The sequence below is a fragment of the Trematomus bernacchii genome, unplaced genomic scaffold, assembly GCF_902827165.1.
Source record: "Trematomus bernacchii unplaced genomic scaffold, fTreBer1.1, whole genome shotgun sequence".
Taxonomy (NCBI): Eukaryota; Metazoa; Chordata; class Actinopteri; order Perciformes; family Nototheniidae; genus Trematomus; species Trematomus bernacchii.
Window position 1 is genome coordinate 92,448 of NW_022987691.1, and position 23,543 is coordinate 115,990.

The window sequence follows — 23,543 nt, forward strand, 5'->3', positions numbered from 1 at the left end:
TTAAATAATGCACCTCATCGGAGGGCTCTTCATGGTGATGAGAGAAAGTCTGGATGCTTCTTTAAGGTCGCTGCCGGACTCGAGGAGCGGGTAATCTGCTCCTTGCCTACACTTTACATTCAATGTGTGATCAGGCTCTGAGATGTTGGCTCAGGGATCCAGAGGAGAGCAGGGAGGCTGATTACATGAGAGGAAAAAGGAACTCTGAGGTAAGAGACGTCGGGAGGAGGTCAGGGAGTAATGGAGTGTTGCAGGGATGAAGGATTTATGAGGGATTTGTCGATTGGATTTTGGTTTATTGCAGAAAATAAGCACAAACGTTTATGATACTGACAAGTTTTGTTCAGCAGGATAATCTCCACATATTAACACGACTTTATGATTTCTGATCTAAAAAGCTAACGTTAGGCTATACAGGAACTTCAGCACGGTCACATGACTTCACGTCACCACCGCTAAGCTAAAGGTGGCTAATGTTGGGCTATAAAGGAACTAGAGCACGGTCACATGACTTCACGTCACCACCGCTAAGCTAAAGGCGGCTAGTGTTGGGCTATAAAGGAACTACAGCACGGTCACATGACTTCACGTCGCCACCGCTAAGCTAAAGGTGGCTAATGTTGGGCTATAAAGGAACTACAGCACGGTCACATGACTTCACATCACCACCGCTAAGCTAAAGGAGGCTAATGTTGGGCTATAAAGGAACTACAGCACGGTCACATGACTTCACATCACCACCGCTAAGCTAAAGGTGGCTAATGTTGGGCTATAAAGGAACTACAGCACGGTCACATGATATTCCTGCACGACTCGAGTGGTACGTTTGGAGAGGAAGTCATCAGCCATTTTACCGAACAGTATTTAAGTTTACATGATATTTCTATCTTCTCTATCTACCACCTAAAACATTCATGCAGATAATACCACAGTATAGAAGTACTCTGTTACGTAAAGTCAAGTAAAACTCCTGCATTCAAAATGTACCTTAGGTAAAAGCAACCAAGGACTGACTTCAAAATAAAAGCAACCACATCTTACTTCAAAATAAATCCAACCTATAACTGCCTCCAAAATCAAAGCAACAAAAAACTGACTTCTAAAAAAAAGGGACTGTGCTGTTTGATTGCTGTGTGCCAAGTCACCAGAACAAAGTGACTCTCTTTCTGGACCTGACAATAAAAGCTTTATTATAACTGAACAAAAGAAGGATATTTTTATGAGCTCCGTGACGGTTAATATGTTCTGTACTGAAGAGATGAAATGAAGTTAAACCAGTTTACTGAGAGCTGTAGAGGAGTGGCTGGTGTTTGTGGAACAAGACACACGTGTGTGTTATATTTGAATAAAGAGTCATACCAGGAAACAGTTTGATATTCTTCATCACTACGGAGAGACGAACGGACTGAAAACCAGACGATCAGATTCACCTTCAGACCAAACTAACAACTTCCTCTGAGTTCAGCTACAGGAGAGAAAAGAGGAAACTACAACACGGCTGCTTCAACCTGAGGACCCTCCACCCCCTGAAGGTGAGTCTGACTCCAAACATCATTCAATACCTGTTAAGGAGTGATAGACTCCTTTAGGCCTGTCGCGATAAGCAATTCATTGACTTATCGTACGATAAATAAAAATGAACTCGATAACTTTTCTGACCTCGATAAATTGCCATTTACATGCGTGTTTGTTTACATAAGGATGTGACCAGCATTTTAGCCCACACACAGCCCATGACACAGCCAGGTCAGGAGCAGACTGTGGCAGTAAGCTAGACCCAGTAATTTTTTTCTGGTCATAATAATTAGTTATGTTAATTCCATTCAAAACTAATATAATTAATTCCTTCACTTGCATAGTTTGTGCAAACAATTAAACCAAAGTAAAGCGTTGTTATCAATATTTATAAGCTTATAGTTTCATAGAAATGTTTATTCTTAAGGGTTAGATAGACATTATATAAACATCTAATCTAGCTCTTAGCAAGGCAGTAACATGTACCGCATTGTCCCTTAAAAACGTCCTATTTGTCCCACATGTGGCTTGTTGGCACCTGGTCACCCTAATTCCAACCATTCAAAGGAGTGGCTGGCATTTGTGGAATGAGACACTCCTTTGTGTTAAAGTTGAACAAAGAGACATACCAGGAAACAGTGTGTTACCATACCAACCATTCCAAGGAGCGGCAGCCTGTTCCAGCAGCTCCTATTCATCACTGAGTACTTTCCTTATATTTAACATTAAGCTGTCTTTGTCTCTTTTCAGCTGTAACAATGTAAATGTCCCCTCTGTGGGACTAATAAAGGTATTCTGATTCTGATTCTGTTCTTCTTCATCACTACAGAGAGACGGACTGAAAACCAGACGATCAGATTCACCTTCAGACCAAACTAACAACTTCCTCTGAGTTCAGCTACAGGAGAGAAAAGAGGAAACTACAACACGGCTGCTTCAACCTGAGGACCCTCCACCCCCTGAAGGTGAGTCTGACTCCAAACATCACTCAGAGTAGATATCAATCAGTAGAGGAGGAGGGGGGGGGGGGGGGGGGCATTATTATAATATTATATATCTTTACTGAACAAGCACCATGCATACAAATACATTCATCTTTATTAATCACAGTTTTTTTTTAATTTAAAGTAAGACAAGAATCACTTAGTCGTTGTGTAGCGTTACTGAGAGCTTAGTGGCAACCTGTTCAGCATTTTCCCTTGAGTGTAAATGACCGTGTCGTTGTTAGTGCAATTAACCAACTTTAAATGTTAACACAGAGAGAGAGATCAATAAAACACAAACACAGATATGGTTGAGATTAATTATTATTCAGTTGCGCAACAACAAATAATAATGGAGTACATCACCTTCTTCCACAGCAGCCAATCGCAGAAATGCCCCCAGAGTAGAAGTTTCACATAGGCATATATAGCTTCTGAATGACACACACACGAGAACAACATGCAGCCAACCACACGAACATCCTTATCACATGTATGTTCCAGTCATTATCTCATGACGTCTTCAGGAGTCTTGCAGGATATGAACCACCTAACTATCAAGACTAACTGTACTATAATCAAATCACAAACTCTTTGGTCTTCTGCTTAGCCTAGGTAATTGTGGAAAAGACGATGGGGCCTCTCTGACCTGTGTTACCTTAATGAATAAGAGAGAAATATGCTGTAATAAGGAATCTGCCATAACATCGTCAGCATACATCCGGATGGAGATCATTAATATATGCTGAACAACAACGGTCCCAACGCAGAGCCTTGTGGCACTCCCAGTGAGCATGGTTTGGTTAGTGACAGTTTATTGTTTACACCAACACATTGAGAACGACCAGATAAATACGACCTTACCCATTTTAGTGAGCTAACTGATGGCTTCACTTTGGAGAGTTTTGATAAAGGTGTTGGATGACTTACTGTGTCATATGCTTTATGGAGATCAAGAAAAAATGCTCTAACTATCCCTCCTTTGTCTAATTTAGCCTTGATTCCTTCCAAGAAGAAACAACATGCAGTCTCAGTAGAATAATTGTTCCTGAATCCAAACTGCATAGGGAGCAGTAGGTCGTTGTTGCTAAGGTGTGACACCAGCTGTTCTGTATCTACCTTTGAAACCACTTTAGACACAACAGGTAGAAAGCTCATGGGTCTCTAGCTGATAACTTGTCACCACATTTAAATACTGGGGTTACAATTATAGTTTTAAAAGCCATGACTGACTGTACTTCCTGTCTGCTGTGTTTTCAGCTTCACTCAGAGACAACATGGCTTCCAGATCAGAGGAAGACCTCTGCTGTCCGGTCTGTTGTGAAGTCTTTAGAGATCCTGTTCTTCTGTCCTGTAGCCACAGCTTCTGTAAAGCCTGTCTGAAGAACTGGTGGAGAGAGAAACCAACACGAGAGTGTCCAGTCTGTAAGAGAAGATCTTCAAGAGGAGAACCTCCCTGTAACCTGGTGTTAAAGAACCTGTGTGAGACCTTCCTACAGGAGAGAGGTCAGAGATCTCCAGAGGCTCTCTGCAGTCTGCACTCTGAGAAACTCAGACTCTTCTGTCTGGACCATCAGCAGCCAGTGTGTGTCGTCTGCAGAGATTCAAAAATACACAAAAACCACAGTTTCATACCCATCGATGAAGCTGCTCAGGATCTCAGAGAGGAGCTCCAGGAAACTCTGCAGCCCTTTCAGGAGAAACTGAAGCTCTTTGAAGAAGTTAAAGTGAAGTGTGCTCACACAGCAGGATACGTGAAGGTCCAGGCCCGACGCACAGAGACGCAGGTTAAGGAGCAGTTTAAGAAGCTTCACCAGTTTCTAGAAGAGGAAGAGGAGGCCAGGATGGCTGCACTGAGGGAGGAAGAGGAGCAGAAGAGGAGGATGATGAAGGAGAAGATGGAGGCTGTGAGCAGAGAGATAGCAGCTCTTTCACACACAGTCAGAGCCACAGAGGAGGAGCTGAGAGCTGAAGACGTCTCCTTCCTGCTCAACTACAAGGCTGCAGTGGAGAGGCTGCAGCGCCCCCTGCTGGAGGATCCACAGCTGCCCTCAGGAGCTCTGATAGACCAGGCCAAACACCTGGGCAACCTCAGCTTCAACATCTGGAGCAAGATGAAGGACTTGGTGTCCTACTCTCCTCTCATCCTGGACCCAAACACTGCTGATCCAAACCTCATCCTGTCTGAAGATCTGACCAGTTTGGGAGAAAAAGAAGAGGAGCGAGAGGAGGAAGAGGAGCGAGAGGAGGAAGAGGAGGAAGAGGAGCGAGAGGAGGAAGACGAGGAAGACGAGGAAGAGGAGGAAGAGGAGGAAGAGGAGGAACAGGAACTTCCTGATAATCCAGAGAGGCTTGATGATTACTGCTCTGTCCTGGGCTCTGAGGGCTTTAACTCAGGGACTCACAGCTGGGATGTCCAGGTTGGAGACAATTTATACTGGGAACTGGGTGTGCTAGCAGAGTCTGTTGATAGGAAGGGATTCATAGGGTCTGGATTATGGAGAATAGAGTATTGTGGAGGTGAATACTCAGCAGAGTCACCATCAGATCCAAAAACTCATCTCCGCCTGAAGAAGGAGCTCCAGAGGGTCAGAGTGAATCTGGACTGGAACAGAGGAAAGCTGTCGTTCTCTGATCCTGACACTAACACACACATACACACCTTCACACACACTTTCACTGAGAAGATGTTTCCATACATTTCCACTGGGGATGAAGTGAAGATATTACCAGGGAAGGTGTGTGTGACAGTGGATCAGAGCAGTTAGACCAACAGGAGGATTATATCTCTGATGGAGTTCATTTCTTAGAGAGAAATGAACTAAAGCTGCACCTGTTTAGTTTCTTGTTATTTAGTTGGAAGGTATTCTTTTTGTATCTATGATCAACCTTTATTAAACTGAACTACATGCAGTTAGCTTAGTTTCTTCTCCTTAACACGTGGGACCAACCAAAGCTTGTCAGAATGATGTTTCTCCATAACTCTCATTAACATGGTGTTTGATTTAGAGCCAATGAGAGGAAGAGCTTTCTTCACATGATGAATGATTTCAGATCTTTATGTCGGGTTAGTTTAAACTTTTCTGTTTCATTGATTCTGTGTCATTTTAAATTGTTGTTCATTTCTGATTTGTGTGTGACGGGATCCAGAATAAATAAAAACATTTATCCACCTGAATGTTTGAGCGGCCAATCATTTATCAGCTCTGAACAAACACATTATGATTTCTACTTCAGATTATAATGTTTCCAGATATTAAAATCAATGTTTAAACTGAAATTATATATAATAAACAGAGTTTTAGAGCCTGAATTAACTGTTGGTTCCTCAGAATCAGGGATTAAAGAAAAGGTTTTATAATCATAAGTATGTTATATAAGTAGTGAATGTTGAACAGGGTCACAAGGGAGAGCCTGGAGGAGTAAACACATTCAGCATATTAAGTTTACACATTTACATTTAAACCCAGGATTTAATCAGAGTCAGGACTAAGAAGTACTTCTGTGGCAGCGGGGACAGACAGCTGATCAGAACCAGGTCACCAGTCACTAGATAAAAGCCTGCTGGGAACCTGGTTCTGGTCTCTCTCAGTGGGCTGGGTCCTGGAGGGGGGAGTCCCTCAGAAGCCCTACCTGGCGAGCCATGAAGTGGATTTTGTTTCCCGTTGGACTCTTTTATGTTGCCCCTGGTTTTTCGTTGGCTTCAAATTAAAACTCTGAAAGGCTTTGTGAAGCCGCCATTGTATTTGCTGGCATTAGCATTATTAGCATTAGCATTAGCACCGCGCACCAACGGAGAGAGAATAACTTATGGCAACACAAAATAAAATATGGGAGCGGTGGAGATGAGGAGGTGTCGGCGTTCTGGCGATTTACTCGGAAGGCTTCAGTAGAAGCTGCTGGGAGTCCCAGCAGCTTCTACTGAAGCCTTCCCCAACTCCGGGGACTTCCGGCCGGGGACTCCGGGTGGCAGTATACGCCGTGAAGTTGTTTGCGGCCTGCCAGTAAACCCAAAGCAGAAGAAGACGAAGTGACGTCAGCGGCTCATTTGCGTAATCTTCCCTCAGGGACTTATTCCGGCACTAAGTACGGCAAAGTACTTGGTGTGAAAGCGGCTAATGACTTTTACAACAATGACGACATCCAAGATAATCTATCGACCGCAAGAGTAAACGTCTGATTGCTGTTTTTATGGCATCCCTACGTTGTAGAACTCGAAGCAGCAGCAAGAACTCAAACCCGCTCCCAGAAATAGGAAAGTTTAGGTTCATAACGGTATGCTCGTACAGATGAATGGGTTCAGATTTAGAACTACCGCGTTTGATTTGATAACGGTTTACAGTACCTACAATCACTCTGCACGATAGGTTGTGTTAATGTTTCACTACAACCTTTAATCCTGCAATCAATCCGCACTTTGAACCGAGACACTCCCTGAGTTACTTGAGAGCAAACGGCATTAAGCAGACTTCATCACTACAGAGAGACGGACTGAAAACCAGACGATCAGATTCACCTTCAGACCAAACTAACAACTTCCTCTGAGTTCAGCTACAGGAGAGAAAAGAGGAAACTCCAACACTGCTGCTTCAACCTGAGGACCCTAACCCCCTGAAGGTGAGTCTGACTTCAACATCACTCTGAGTAGATTTCAGTCAGTAGAGGAGGAGGGGGGGGGGGACTTATTATATTATTTGATGTCTTTATTGAACAAGGACCATGCATACAAATACGTTAATCTTAAAAAGAGAATAGATGCTAAATGCTTTATTATAGCTAAAAACTCATTTCCACCTGCAGTCCCTGGGCAGGAACACATAACAATCAACAAGCTGAAAAGGAATCTAACTTCGATACAACCAACGTTAATATCTAGGTCGTCTCCGATACCGAGCTCTGGTGCTGATAAGGCTCCGGAGAACGGCCTTCCTACCATTAGGACTAAACCCCCCAGAATCTACACGCAAGATCACCGTAACCTGCTTAGGGGGCGTCTACAGCGTGGCCTCTAACACCAGCTGCCCGTCGTATCACTTATTTCAGGCACTAAAGCGTCGGATCTCCGACCGCCAGGATAGCAAAACGGAGTGAGTAGTGTAGTAGGTGTTGGTGGGCTGGTAGAACCCCAGAGCAGTATCTAAACTGCCCCTGGAGGAGAAACCCTGTGTCGTTGGGAGACTCCTTGGTAATTAGGGCAGCTTCAGGACCCACAATCCCTAAGCCCCTCTTTTGATCCCCAATTATGCCAATTAAAACAATGCAAAAGTAATATCAAACCCAGCCAGAGTCAAACGTTAATATCACAGCAGTGACATTACCACATCAGCAGAGCATATGTCATATTTCAACATCAATCAAAACCACATTAACCAGTAACCAATGTGAAACTATAGTTTAACCTTAGCAGAGTTTCTATTCCCCTTAAACAATTTAAAATCCAAATGATCAACTAATGTCAGCCTCTTCCAAGGAAGGGTGTTCTTACCTCACTCTAAGACCAAGCAGATACCTTCAGAGACCACCAGAGAGACCAGGAGTTGGGTCGAAATGTACAAAGTACAAACCGGTTTTATTAAGTTTTTAACAAAAATAGAGGACTTACATGAATCCAAAAAATAACAAAAGAAAGATACAAAAGTTTTACAAAGACACAAGGTCAAAGTGCAAAAGCAACAGGTTCACAAGTCAATCCCCTAGAGCCGTCTAAAAGAGCCCAAGCCCAGGTCCCAAGGCCCAGGGCCCAAGAGCCAAGACCCAAAATCAAGCCTAAAGAAAGTCCCCAAGCTCTCAAGCCCCCCCCCCCCTTTCTCTTCACACATCATCTGTTATAGTCTCTTCTCTCCTCCCTCTCTGCATCAGGTGGTTTCCCCTTTTCTATCTTTGAGGGAGAAGGAGGTCACATATGTTCAACTTTTACTTAATGAACAATTAAAAATGTAAAGTTAAAATTAAAACAAATAAAGACTCATAGTAATAATATGTATTTTTAAAGAGAGGGAATATGAACATTTTTCATGAAAGCAGAAACATTGTCAATGTCATGTTTAGAATCAAGTTTCTTCTTTAAACATTTAATTTCAAATATGCAAACTTTATACTTTAATTTATTAACAGAGACTTCATTTATTAACAGAGACCATAAGGACAGCTTGTCTCTACGATTCTCTGGCCCAGGAAGTTGGTTCAAGTCTTTGCGTAGTCCGTGTGCATCCTGTGCTCATTGTCTTCGTCAACCGTTGTAACCAGTGTGCGAAATACAGGAGGGTCTGGGGGAGCTCGACCGCCCTGATTAACACCTGAGCCCCCCTGAAAGCCTCAACAGCTACATTTGAGGGGGGGTCTCAAATTATAATATTTATTTGTCACTTGCAATGGTCACTAAAATGTTTTTAAGATTACTATGTCCAGTATTCATAATTCAAAACATTTATTCACAAATATCTTCTATTTTGGCTGGCAAAAGCATTTCCTCGCATAGAATCGAAAACAGACGGCTCTTTAACGGTCGCGTATTCATTCATTCATTCATGGTAGTGCCCAAGACCAGGCTTAAAACCCGAGGGCACCGAGCCTTCGCAGCAGCTGGCCCTAGGCTCTGGAACACTCTGCCCCTCCATGTGAGGTCGGCCCAGACCCTAGGGGTTTTTAAATCAACACTTAAGACACACTTCTTCTCCCTGGCCTTCTAGTCAGAGCGGAGCACGACTCCTGACTTTTCCGTGTGTTTTTTATATATCTGTTGTAATTTATTGTCTTTTATTGTGATTGTAGTAACGTGTTTTTATTACATGTACAGCACTTTGGCTAGACCAAAAATCACTTTTAAATGTGCTTTATAAATAAAACGATAGTTACGTATGTAACTACGGTTCTATGAATACTGGATGACCGCCAGAGGCGGTGCTTTAGCACTGGATATCTTCTGTCTCGCGCATGCGTAGGTCGAATATTTATATCAACAAAGTCACGTGTGACCCCGTATGACACCGGAAGGTATAAGTTCCGGTGCTGTCAACGGGCTCAGTCCTTTGGAATCTTCTCGCAGAAACACGAAATTCCGAGTGACCAAGAACTCTGGCGGTCATCCAGTATTCATAGAACCGTAGTTACATACGTAACTATCGTTCTATTTCATACTTACTGACCGCCAGAGGCGGTGCTTTAGCACTGGATGACCTATATCAACAGAGTCACGAGGAAGTCTGAATACTCACCTATAAGGATGGCCTAGACGGACTCTGCAGGAGGACCACACCCAGCGGGTGAGGGGCGGCAACATTCACCCTGTAATATCTGGCGAATGTGCTCGGAGATGCCCATGTGGCCGCAGCACATATGTCCTCCAGGGGCACCCCTCTCCAGGTCGCCCATGATGTGGAGACACTCCTGGTAGAGTGGCACTTTACTCTAGGTGGCAAGGGACGGTCATTCGCCTTGTATGCCTGGGCAATGACGTCCACGATCCAGTGGGACAAGCGCTGTTTTGAGAGCGCACAGCCCCTTCTAGGACCACCGTAACACACAAAGAGCTGCTCAGACTGACGCATGTCAGCGGTAGTCTGGACATAAGCTCTAAGGGCCCGCACCGGGCATAGGAGTCTCGACCTCTCTTCCCCCTCTCCTGATGGGGGGTCAAACCGTGCCAGCTGGATAGGCTGATTAAAATGAGAGCGTACCAGCACCTTAGGGAGGAACGCTGTGTTCGTCCATAAGGTGACACCTGAGCCATCTGAGTTCCACCTCAGACACGAGCTGTTCACAGACAAGGCCTGAAGCTCGCTTACACGTTTTGCTGAGGTGATGGCAAGAGGGAAAGCAGTCTTAGCTGAGAGCCACTTCAGTTCTGCCTGTAACAAAGGTTCAACAGGAGGCAAGCATAGGGCATCCAGCACCAAGGGCAGGTCCCATGTAGGGGCCCTTGGGAAATTCGGGGGGCGAAGCCTCAGAGCTCCCCTTTAAAAAGAGGGATACCAGCCTATGGCTCCCCACTGTGCTGTTGTCAGCCCTTGCGTGTTGAGCTGATATAGCAGCCACATACACCCTGACGGTAGCGGGACACCGGCCGTCGTCCAGGAGGGACTGAAGGAACTCAAGGGTCGTAGGTACCGAGCAATATGCTGGGTCCTCATTTCGCCCTTGGCACCAGTCAAAAAACAGTTTCCACCTGTTTTCGTACTGCCTACGAGTAGGTTGTCCCTAGCATTTGAGAATAGTCTTCCTGACAGACTCTATGCAGTCGCTCAGCAGTGGGTCGGGCCCAGTGGCCAGACCCACAGCTGGAGGTGGCAGGGGTCGGGGTGCCACATCCGACCCTCCAACTGAGACAAGAGGTCCTTCCTGTTGGGGAGACGCCAAGGCGTCCCACAGCAGAGTCTGTGCAGCAGATGGACAGGTCCGCACCTAGCTGGGTTAAACAAGGAAGTTTAACAGGACAGCCTAGCCAGGCAGCTGCTGCTAGAATGAAGCAGCGCGTCTATCAGGAGCGGGGGCGAGAACACCGCCCTCACTGGTTGAGTTAATAACGAATGCCAGATGCAGCGTAGGCGGGAGCGGGGTGCGACAACACAGCCTTCACCAGCTACCTGCTGAACGGAAAGAGTAGAGCAACGCTCCTACTCGCCGAACACAAAAGGGATGTAACTACACCCATGTTACCAGCAGAGGGAGCGGGAGCGAGAGCACTGCCTTCACCTAGCTGGAAAAAACAAGAAGTTTTAGCAGGACGGTTTATCCAGTCGGCTGCTGCTAGAATAAAGCATCACGTCTACCAGGAGTGGGGGCGAGAACACTGTTTTCGCTGGTTGAGTGACTGTGTCCAGAGCCACCCCAATGAAGGTTAGGCTCTGAGAGGGGTTCCGACAACTCCTCTCCATGTTCACCTTGAGGCCTAGCCGGGCGACATGAGAGAGAAGGAGAGCCGTGTCCTAATACTGTAAAGAGCCTTAGTGTCCCCCCAGCATGCATGTAACTCCCTCAGATACTCACAAGAGGGAGGAACAGTGCGGGTGGCGGGTGCCGGAGTGCGCCTAAAGAACGCACTGGCAGGCGCTGTTTCGGGAATGGAGAGCCAAGAGGAGTGACCTCATCTGGGCTAGCTCAGTAGTGAGTAGGTCCACCCTGGAGGACAGCCTATCAGGCTTAGTCCTCTTCTTGGGCGGTGCACCCGCAGCCTCTGCGGCCCAACGCCTAGGATGGGTAGGTTGGGCTGGAGTCGACTGTGCGGGGGGAAGGCCACCCTCAGTCAGTAGTTCAACCTCGGCAGCTCTTACCGCACGAGGCATGATGGTGCAATTCATGCACGGGTCCTCCGAAAGGCCCTCCCTCAGATGCTCGAGGCCAAGACAAGAGGGGCAAAGGTCATGGCCATCCTCTGGTTAAAGAGGAGCCATTCAGGTGTTAGAGCCGTTAGACCTAGCGATAGCTAGAGCACTCAGCTGCCTGTAAATAACTGGTCAGGAAACAAATATGCCGTGGAGGGGAGTGAGCACAATAGTAGTTAGCTTGAGCGTGAGCACTCTGCTAACTGGAGTGAGAAAAAATGAAGTCAGTTAATGGGTTTATGCCGTGAGAGGAGAGCGGAATACTCTCTCCACTAGCGCCGTAGCGAGTTAGCCTAAGCGAGAGCACTCTGCTAACTGAAGGCTGGAACGGGCATCCAACTGTGTGCAGGGAGAGGGGAGCGGATTCACTCTCTTCACTAGCGCTGTAGCAAGTTAACTTTGAGCGAGAGCACTCAGTTAACTGGAGGATGGAACAGGAACCAACTGTGTGCAGTGAAAAGGGGAGCGAAGACACTCTCTTCACTTGCCCTATAGCAAGTTAGCTTTGAGCGAGAGCACTCAGCTAACTGGAGGATAGAACAGGAACTAATTGTGAGCTGTGAGAGGAGAGTGAAGACACTCTCTTCACTAGCGCTGTAGCAAGTTAGCTTTGAGCGAGAGCACTCCGCTAACTAGAGGATAGTACAGGAATTAATTGTGAGCTGTGAGAGGGGAGTGAAGACACTCTCTTCACTAGCGCTGTAGCAAGTTAACTTTGAGCGAGAGCACTCAGTTAACTGGAGGATGGAACACTTTATGTGTCGTTGCCACTCTTTGCATATCATGTATATATATATATATATATATTTTTTTTTTTTTTTTTTTTTTTTACCCTGTTTGTAAAAAGTAATTTCCTTAATGTTTTATGTGAGGGAATGGAAAATAGCTCAAAGCTAAATCTGGCACTGTTACGTTTGACACCTTTAAATGTTTTAAGTGTTCATTACAGTGCATTGTCCCTGTCAAATAAACGATTAAATAAAATAACCAATTGTGCGCCGTGAGAGGGGAGCGAAGACACTCCCTCACTAGCACTGTAGCAAGTTAGCTTTGAGCGAGAGTACTCAGCTAACTGGAGGATAGAACAGGAACTAATTGTGAGCTGTGAGAGGGGGGCGGAGACGCTCCCTTCACTAGCACCGTAACAGTTAGCTTGAATGAAACCACTCAGCTTAACTGGACGATAGAATAGGTAAAGAAACAATGTATGCGGTGAGAGGGGGGCGGAGACGCTCCCTTCACTCGCGCCGTAACAGTTAACTTGAACGAAAACACTCAGCTTAACTGGACGATAGAACAGGTAAAGAAACAATTGTATGTAGTGAGAGGGGGGGGGCGGAGACGCTCCCTTCACTAACGCCGTAACAGTTAGTTTGAACGAAAACACTCAGCTAACTGGACGATAGAACAGGCAAGGAACCAATGTATGCAGTGAAAGGGGGGGCGGAGACGCTCCCTTCACTAGTGCAGTAGAAAGTTAGCTTTCAGCGGGAGCCCTCAGCTAACTGGATGATAGTATAGGTAAAGAACCAAAAGTATGTAGTGAGGAGGAGGGCGGAGACGCTCCCTTCACTAGTGCAGTAGAAAGTTAGCTTTCAGCGGGAGCACTCAGCTAACTGGATGATAGTATAGGTAAAGAACCAAAAGTATGTAGTGAGGAGGAGGGCGGAGACGCTCCCTTCACTAGTGCAGTAGAAAGTTAGCTTTCACCGGGAGCACTCAGCTAACTGGATGATAGTACAGGTAAAGAACCAAAAGTATGTAGTGAGGAGGAGGGCGGAGACGCTCCCTTCACTAGTACAGTAGAAAGTTAGCTTTCACCGGGAGCACTCAGCTAACTGGATGATAGTACAGGTAAAGAACCAAAAGTATGTAGTGAGGAGGAGGGCGGAGACGCTCTCTTCACTAGCGCAGTAGAAAGTTAGCCTTCAGCGGAGCACTCAGCTAACTGGGTGATAGTACAGGTAACAGTAACAAATTAGCGAGAGCCCTCGGTTAATTTGTACACAATTATCTCATTAGTTTGAGAGTATATAGATATAGCACAATCAGCAATAATTGGTAGCGATCTCACCGGCTGTGTGCAGGAGCGTCCGCTCTTTACCGGTCCGGAGCTCCTGGGGTCCGGGCGGTGAACACCGCAGTCCCCTCCCTTGGGAGGACGGACAGCTCGTCGCAGCCTTTGGAGGGCGAGCGTTTTTCCTAGCCCGCAGCTCCGATCAAACGATCGCAAGGCTACAGGTAGCGATGAGCTAGAATCCCAATTTTCAGTAAGCTTAGCTTGGCTTCTACTCATAAGTAGTAACCTACGCAGCGAGAAGATGAAAAAGGACTGAGCCCGTTGACAGCACCGGAACTTATACCTTCCGGTGTCATACGGGGTCACACGTGACTTTGTTGATATAAATATTCGACCTACGCATGCGCGAGACAGAAGATATCCAGTGCTAAAGCACCGCCTCTGGCGGTCAGTAAGTATGAAATAGAACTTGATTTGATTTGATTTGATTTGATTCATATGAACGTCAGAATATAGAATTATTTGACGGCACCCCTGAAGACGCCAGACGGCGCCCCGGTTGAGAAACGCTGCTATGGACTACTGATTGTCTTGGCTTGCATCCATGAAATATTGTATAGGCCTACTGCATATTGAGAAATCTTCGACCGGTATGTTGCGCAATAAACGGGAGATGGGGACCCCCCCGATTATTGACGGGTATTTCGCACACTGGTTGTAGCCGTTGTCAAGGAGTCAAAAACCACAAGGCCTTCCTAGAATTGTGGTTGGAACTTTTATGCTTTGCTTGCACCTTCTAAAATGCATAGTGTGCATAGGTCAAGAGTTCAGGATGTTCTGTCTAGTTTCACATGTCTGGATTCACAAGTCTGATAAGACATTATTGAGATATACATCCTTTCCATCAAACCAAATTATAGCCAATTTAACATTTTGTATTAATGGTAAGCTTAATAGAGGTAGGTGAGGTAAAGGTGAGGTCTGTCACGGCCACTTAAACAGCAGATCTGTCAACACAGCAATACAACATGTCCTAGTGCCTATCACACTCTCAATAAAACCAGATCAAAGTACAGAGGTATAAATATACTAGTACACTTGACAAAGTACATATAATTGTACGAATCATTTATCTAACATCTCAAATTACAGAAAACTTCATGTTGGTAAGACACAAAAAGCTACATTTGGGAAAAAAATTGAAAATCTGAGCAGGTTTTAAGATGGAAGCAGATTCCAATGTTTGATTGCGTAAACAAGAGAAGGCAGATTGTGCAGAGGTTAAATCTGCGTTCAGGGCGGGTCGAGGTTCTGCCCATTTGTTCAGAGCGGAGCTGGAAGAAGCTTCTCAACGGTGCTGGAGTAGCATTGGATCTGATGTTGAATACCAATTGAGTTATTGAAAACAAAAGGAGATTGTATCTGGATAACATATTGCATTGATGGTGTTTTAATGATTTCTTATCAAAACAGTCTTCTTTGAGAAGAACCTCAACTGGTTTCAGCTCAGTCTTACTGGCCTGAAACCAACACGGGATACAATACTGAAGATGTGGGGAAATCATGCTTCTATTGTTAATGAGTTCCTGATGTGTTTACTTTTAAAGATGTTGTATTTCATGTTTTTTAAAAGTCAAATTGGTATCCAAGATCACTCCTAGATATTTTACATCATTAACGTTTTGATGGTTTGTCCATGAACACTAAGCTGTGGATACACGGTTGGTTTGGGTTTGTTAGTAAAATACATCGTAACTGTTTTTATTTATTTAAAGTAAGACATGAATCACTGTTCAGTGTTACTGAGAGCTTAGTGGCTACCTGTTCAGCATTTTCCCTTGAGTGTAAATGACCGTGTCGTCAGCATACATCCGGATAGAGATCATTAATATATGCTGAACAACAACGGTCCCAACACAGAGCCTTGTGGCACTCCCAGTGAACATGGTTCGGTTGATGATAGTTTATTATTTATAAGAAAACATTGAGAATGACTAGATAAATACGACCTTACCCATTTTAGTGAGCTAACTGATCACTTTAGACACAGGTAGAAAGCTGGTGGGTCTATAGCTGATAACTTGTCACTACATTTAAACACTGGGGTTACAATTGCTGTTTTAAAAGCCATGACTGACTGTACTTCTTGTCTGCTGTGTTTTCAGCTTCACTCAGAGACAACATGGCTTCCAGATCAGAGGAAGATCTCTGCTGTCCGGTCTGTAAGGAAGTCTTTAGAGATCCTGTTGTTCTGTCCTGTAGCCACAGCTTCTGTAAAGCCTGTCTGCAGAACTGGTTTGGAGAGAAACCAACACGAGAGTGTCCAGTCTGTAAGAGAAGATCTTCAAGAGGAGAACCTCCCTGTAACCTGGTGTTAAAGAACCTGTGTGAGACCTTCCTACAGGAGAGAGATCAGAGATCTCCAGAGGCTCTCTGCAGTCTGCACTCTGAGAAACTCAAACTCTTCTGTCTGGACCATCAGCAGCCAGTGTGTGTCGTCTGCAGAGATTCAGAGAAGCACAGCGACCACAGATTCAGACCCATCGATGAAGCTGCACGACAACACAAGAAGGAGCTTCAGGAAACTCTGCAGCCCTTCAAGAAGAAGTTAGAGACTTTTGAAGAAGTTAAAGTGGAGTTTGATCAAACAGCAGAACACCTGAAGGTCCAGGCTCGACGCACAGAGACGCAGATTAAGGAGCAGTTTAAGAAGCTTCACCAGTTTCTAGAAGAGGAAGAGGAGGCCAGGATGGCTGCACTGAGGGAGGAAGAGGAGCTGAAGAGGAGGATGATGGAGGAGAAGATGGAGGCTGTGAGCAGAGAGATAGCAGCTCTTTCACACACAGTCAGAGCCACAGAGGAGGAGCTGAGATCTGAAGACGTCTCCTTCCTGCTCAACTACAAGGCTGCAGTGGAGAGGCTGCAGCGCCCCCTGCTGGAGGAGCCACAGCTGCCCTCAGGAGCTCTGATAGACCAGGCCAAACACCTGGGCAACCTCAGCTTCAACATCTGGAGCAAGATGAAGGACATGGTGTCCTACTCTCCTCTCATCCTGGACCCAAACACTGCTGATCCAGACCTCATGCTGTCTGAAGATCTGACCTCTGTGAGAGAAAAAGAAGACGAGGAAGAGGAGCGAGAGGAGGAAGAGGAGGAACAGAAACTTCCTGATAATCCAGAGAGGTTTGATAACTTCTCTGTCCTGGGCTCTGAGGGCTTTAACTCAGGGACTCACAGCTGGGACGTCCAGGTTGGAGACAATACATGCTGGGAACTGGGAGTGTTAGCAGAGTCTGTCGACAGGAAGGGAGACATGGAGTCTGGATTATGGAGCATACAGTTTTATGAAGGTAACTACTCAGCATGGTCACCACCAGGTCAAGAAACTCCTCTCAGACTGAAGAAGGAGCTCCAGAGGGTCAGAGTGAATCTGGACTGGGACAGAGGAAAGCTGTCGTTCTTTGATCCTGACACTAACACACACATACACACCTTCACACACACTTTCACTGAGAAGATGTTTCCATACGTTTTAACTTGGGATGAAGTGAAGATATTACCAGGGAAGGTGTGTGTGACAGTGGAACAGAGCAGTTAGATCAACAGGAGGATAAAATCTCTGATGGAGTTCATTTCTTAGAGAGAAATGAACTAAAGCTGCACCTGTTTAGTTTCTTGTTATTTAGTTGGAAGGTATTCTTTTTGTATCTATGATCAACCTTTATTAAACTGAACTACATGCACTTAGTTTCTTCTCCTTAACACGTGGGACCAACCAAAGCTTGTCAGAATCATGTTTCTCCATAACTCTCATTAACATGGAGTTTGATTTAGAGCCAATGAGAGGAAGAGCTTTCTTCACATGATGAATGATTTCAGATCTTTATGTCGGGTTAGTTTAAACTTTTCTGTTTCATTGATTCTGTGTCATTTTCAATTGTTGTTCATTTCTGATTTGTGTGTGACGGGATCCAGAATAAATACAAACATTTATCCAACTGAATGTTTGAGCGGCCAATCATTTATCAGCTAGTGAAGATAGTAACTGCAGAAGTGGAGTAATATCTCATCACTCGAAGATCAACATTTCTTAACCTGTTAAGCCCGAGAGACCCCGGTACCGGGGCACTGCCGCAACATCTTGCAGGAAACAGTGTCTGAGGGCATGTTCATTTAATAAACTATGAATGTTTTATATCCATGTAACGGGAAGAAACTCATCTAACTGATCTTTTTTTTTTTTTCAAAATAAAACCCACAATGCTAACACTGAGCCTCTGAATTAGCAACTAGCGAAAAATGCTAACACCTTACTGCACCGAAAATCACTCACAAAACCTTATTATTTATCTCTTCTCTACATCCATGACATCGTTTCACATCGTGAGGTGACACAGAATCAATGGGTACCCTCATTATCACTGAATTATACGTATTTGCGACGTTATAAGCAAAAACGGACATCAAAACAGGTGACGCTAGGTAGCTAAAAATGCTAACATTTTTACCTTGGCTCTGTAGTCTCTCCAAAGTGGTCTTCAATGGCACTACAACGATAAAAACGCTGCTGAAGTTAATCCATAGGTTAATCTAATGTGTTTTGTGTCCCTTTGAAATGATTTCTGATAATCCATAAGCATTAAAACTGCTTTTCCGTTTCCAGATGTCAAAGCTAGAGATAGGTTCACTCTGATGCTAAATTACATGCGCGAAGCCCCCACCTTTTCTCTTCATAATGAGTGTGTGTGGCGGCCTCCCCCTTCGATTCTATTGGCTCTAACGGTCAGAAAGAGGTGTCAACCATCAAAATCGAGCAAGGGGGGCCAGAGATATGGAAAATCCACCCAAATGACCCCAGAGGTGGTTTCTTTTTGCTAAATCTCTCTAAAAAGGTCAAATGTCACTTGTTTTGCATCAATCTTGATACAGGGTACTTATTAAATGTTGTACTTTGGATTCCTAAAGCTTTTAGTCTACTAACCCATCATCCAAGGGTGGTTTTCACTATAAGTAAAAAATATTTTTTGGACGGACACTATAATTTACAGTTTTTACTATGTAAAATCTGAATTTTCTTTAAAATAAAAAACATCTATATTGATTCTGACTTGTCTACATCCAACTCACAGGTTTATCATTACTTTGAGAAAAAAGATTATTAATTTAACCCTTTTAGAAGGGAAGATATGGTCATTTGTTCTGGGAATGTCATTTTCGAGCCTGAGACCTGAAAAACAGGCTCAGGGCTTAACAGGTTAAGTGAATAATAAAGATATTCTGTTGAGGAAGCGGCTGCCTTTTGGTTGCTGATGTTATCGTACTTTGCTCCATGTTTGTTGTCGCTGTGCCGCTGTCACTTGTGTTTCTGCCACTGTGAGAAACGGCTGATATTAAGACGCTTCAGTGTGCAGTTCACAAAACAAGAGGCATTATGGGACATGTAGTTGTTCTAACATACTTCTAGTAATCTGGTTTTAACCTCATGATAAACTTCTTATATTCTTTGTGAGCTTTCGCCTTGAGTTTGACACCTCTGGTATAAAGTGTATTTTAACCTATTAAGCCCGATGCCCCCGCCGCCGGGGACAAAACACAACAATATTCACAAAACTGTGTCTCAGGGCTTTTTAACATTTAACAACCTATTAATTTGTCATACCCACTTAACGGGAAGAAACTCAGCTAACTGACGATATGAACCATTGTTACCTAAACAAAACAGAACTCTAACGCTAAGCGTCTGAATTAGCACTAAGCAAAAGAGTGCTAACGCACTTAGCACATAACTCACGGTAGCAATCTTTTATACTTCATGCAATCTGCACAAACTATATATTATATGAAAGCTGAGATTCCACAGATTCCAATGGTATACGTTTCATCACTGTGCGACCAAAACTCGCCGCAGCGAAAGCAAAACCAGACAACACACAACTTCACTTTTTGGGGCCAAAACAGCAAATACGTCTTATCTTTGCTGTTTCTGATCAAAAGTTGTGTTCAAGGGCATCAAAACGATAAAAACGCTGCTGAAGGTTAATCCAATGTTTCTGTGTCACTTTGAAATGAATACTGATAATCCATCATAACATTTATGGCAATAAGAGTAGTTTTCATATAGAGTGTAACATAGCTTTCGGTTTTGGGCAAACTGCGTGCGCATCACTCTCAATCCTCAATGGTAACGTGTAGGTGGATTTAGGAACCTCCCCTCGATTCTATTGGCTCTAATGGGTCAAAAGAGGGGTCAATCACCAAAATCGACCATTGGTTCCAGAGATCTGGAAAATGCACCCAAATGACCCCAGAAGTGGGTTTCTTTTTTCTAAACCTCTCTAAAAAGGCATCAATCTTGATACAGGGTACTTATTATATGTTATAGTTTGGATTCCTAAAGCTTTTTGTCTACTATCCCATCATTCAAGGGTGGTTTTTACGGAGCCCCCTAGGGGACATGGAGAAGAAAAAAAAAAAGTTTTGCGAGATCTCGCAAAACTTTTCATTTAGCTCAATGTACTTCCGGGTCAGTTCGGCAACACAGAAACCACAACAATGGAGCGGTTCATCGATTTTACTTTGAGCTTGGCCTTAAATATAAAGACATAACATCAGTGCTTGGCAATAGGCACGGGTTTCACAGAAGTGAAAGACACCTCAAGAGAACACTCAGAGCGAGGGGACATGCACGTCGCAAAGCATACTCTGAGCTGAGTTATTGACAGATTCGAATTTCGCGGATCAATAACTCATGAACATAACGTTGTAAAAATACAAACAACATGACTTTACAATCATAGCAAGGTAGACAACGAGCTACAGAGTCGTTTTAATCAGAACAGTTCGATAAGCGCCGTCATCCGAGCCAAACATCAAGAATTGGTCACAATCTGCAGCTGGAGGAGAGAGGAGTGAGTGCTTAGGGACCGTCTACAAACTGCAGCTGGAGGAGAGAGAGGAGTGAGTGCTTAGGGACCGTCTACAAACTGCACCTGGAAGAGAGAGAGGAGTGAGTGCTTAGGGACCGTCTACAAACTGCAACGCCGAAAACATATACTCATAGAACAATTCAATAACTTGATGTAGTGCTACCAACATCTCTTAAAGCTCCCATGTCATGCTTTTCCGGTTATTACCCGTCCCCTTGTGTGTTATGAAGGTTTTTATGCATGTAAACGGTGTGCAGAGTCAAAACCCTCAAAGTACACCCTGTAGCGAGTACAACTCTAACACAGAAAATACCTCCCCAAAACGCCTCGTTGGAGATACGTCACTGCCCATTTGATTCTTCCGGGTACCGCCTGATGTCATGCGGTACCCGGAACGAAATGGACCAATCCCGAAGAGCTATGGCCACACCAGCAGCGGCGTGTTCCTCCGCCAGAGGTTCGAAGAACCGGCATTTCACAGACGAAAGCTTCCAAAACATTGCCCAGTTTGAGGCCGGATATGCACAGCTTGTTTGGACCGTTTGGAGCAGGGGAAGATCTGGGTATACAACCTGTAAGTTTGCATTGTTATTTGTGTATTTATCAAACAAGACTGTTTAAATGTGTAAACTGTGTTGGACTGCTAAGCCATTGACACAGTGCTAACTGTGCTAACTAAGTTGCTAGAGTTTCCATATATCAACTCTAATATCAGCAGATGGCCTTACATGTTTGTCATGGCAGGAGAATGTCTGCATTCACACACACGGAATACTCATACAGTATACTGTACTGTGATTTACCGTACATTGTGACCGTACATATACTGCATGTAGCTAACGAGGCTAGCTGTATGCTAGCGCAAAACAATGTATTCATGCAAGTTACATTGTATGGTAGCAGAATACCCGTATACGATTGCAATTATAAACACATTATTGCTAGCCTAATATGAACCACTAGCTTTTGTTCATAGTAGTTTTATTACACTGCATTATAGTTGCCTTTCCTCCAAGCTAACGTTCATATCGTGTTAGCTACCAAGGTAAACAAAGCTAGGTTAGCATATTAGCAGGCAAGCTGTTCATTACACAACTACTACTAACGAATCTAAAACAACTAAGTTTCTCTAATATTTTGTGATTTGCATTTGATTTCGTCCAGCCAGATCCTGGCGGACAATCCATGACGGGGAAGGGATTCTACTACTACTGAGGCCTCGTGCTAAAAGGCACCGCACCGACTGTGCGTAGGCAAGATGCGAGGAGGAGGAATGGATGATATACCGTGTATATATGTATATTTATGTTCATTTTGTACATTTCTAAAAATAAAGTTTAATGGAAATACTTAGTAGGCCTATCCTTTCTTCCCTGAATTCATATATAGCAAACCATGATTTGATTTCTCATCAAACAGTAGTAGTTTATAACGGGTAAAAATAACTTACTCTTTGTTATGAGCGGCTCGTAGGCCACAAAGACAAGGAGACATACACGAGTTTACAAAACCACGGCACATTTATTGTGGTAAATGCAAAGATAGGTGGTTGAGAGGATCGCAGAGTTAGTCTTCCTGCAGCCGCTTTGGAGAGAGACTGGGGCCGTAGTGTCCGGAGGTGTCCGTGATCGTGCTGATTAGCCTCTTCAGCTCCACCCCATCGTAAGACAAAGGCCCTGGGGCCGTCACACTCTTCTATAACAACAGTTAAAAATATATATGTATATAAAATATACGGCTGTGCCGACGCCATGATAAGACTGATGTTACGCTGAGAGCAGCCGGGAAAAGCACTGACATGGGCGCAGCATCTCTGGTGGTTGACTAATCAGAACAGAGTGGCCGAGCTGACCAATCGGAGCACACTAGGCTCACAGGGAGGGGGGGGCAAGAGCTCCAACGAGTCGTTTAGTGGAGAAAGTGAATACTGCTGAATACACATGCTTGACAGAGATGCTGTATGCGAAACCAATGTGAGTTTGGAAAATTGCACAGTATAAATCTATTTTAGTATACCTCAACAATGTAATTATGATCAGTGGAAATGGCCATGACATGGGCCCTTTAACACATCAATGGTTATGTTGTTGTTACAGTATAACACTTATTTTTGAACAAATATGCTTTTAAATATTTTTCAGGCTTTTTTATTACATACTATTTTAATTTACTTTGACATTTTACAATACAGTGCAACCAAACCCCTTTCACACATCAATAGTACATTACTGCTCATACTACATCAGGGTTGTCCAAACTACGGCCCGGGGGCCAAATGCGGCCCGAGGGCCATTTTGAATCGGCCCTCAGCTCCCCTAACCCTAACCCTTTTTTCTTTGTTTGATTTGTTAGAAAATGTGGGCTTATTAACACGTATATACATATATATTCAAGAAGTACAATTTGTTTCTCTTCCTGTGTGTCTCATCCTCTTCCTGTGTGTCTCATGTGTGTCTCATCCTCTCTCGTTGTGTCTCAGTGTGGAGACCCTGGAGGGCTGTGAGATCCTCTTGGGCCCTGAGGTGACGTACGGCCCCCCGGGCCTCGACCTCTCCGTCCCGCTGGCCCTGACCATCGCTCACTGCGCCGAGCCCGACCCGGAGAACTGGAGCGTCTCGCTGAAGAGGAAGACCCAGGACAGCAAATGGGAGGTGAGAGCGGGGATGCTTTATACACAACCTTAACCCTTCTCAATCTCAATCTTTAGTTAGACCAGGGGGTCCAGGGGGGGTTTGGTGAGGGGGGGGGGGGGGGGGGGGGGGGGGGTTTAAGGGCGATA

General features: G+C 44.6%; 2 protein-coding genes across 9 annotated transcripts in view; both read left to right on the forward strand.

Annotated features, from left to right (window-relative positions):
* Positions 1-23,543, forward strand: part of LOC117489087 (netrin receptor UNC5D-like) — a gene marked incomplete at its 5' end in the record, with an annotated part of 119,819 nt that overhangs the window by 72,866 nt on the left and 23,410 nt on the right. The window contains 1 exon segment of the mRNA XM_034138313.1: positions 23,244-23,415. Coding sequence (XP_033994204.1) covers positions 23,244-23,415 — 172 coding nt within the window.
* LOC117489090 (nuclear factor 7, brain-like) lies at positions 1,352-17,841 on the forward strand. Of its 8 annotated transcripts, none has more exons than XM_034138317.1 (5): positions 1,355-1,532; positions 2,345-2,480; positions 3,109-3,300; positions 3,494-3,643; positions 3,759-5,676. In XM_034138317.1, exon 5 carries the CDS (start codon positions 3,776-3,778, stop codon positions 5,264-5,266), a length of 1,491 nt encoding a protein of 496 aa, XP_033994208.1. In that variant the 5' UTR covers positions 1,355-1,532; positions 2,345-2,480; positions 3,109-3,300; positions 3,494-3,643; positions 3,759-3,775; the 3' UTR covers positions 5,267-5,676. The 8 variants fall into 8 exon arrangements, with proteins under 8 accessions (XP_033994213.1, XP_033994208.1, XP_033994209.1 ...); XM_034138318.1 differs by having other exon boundaries at positions 3,114-3,300; XM_034138322.1 differs by lacking the exons at positions 3,109-3,300; positions 3,494-3,643; positions 3,759-5,676 and adding exons at positions 6,981-7,115; positions 16,004-17,841 and having other exon boundaries at positions 1,352-1,532.

What these genes read in the sequence shown, in the direction of transcription:
- LOC117489090 (XM_034138317.1), top strand. Translation starts at nt 3,776, where the DNA reads ATGGCTTCCAGATCAGAGGAAGACCTCTGCTGTCCGGTCTGTTGTGAA.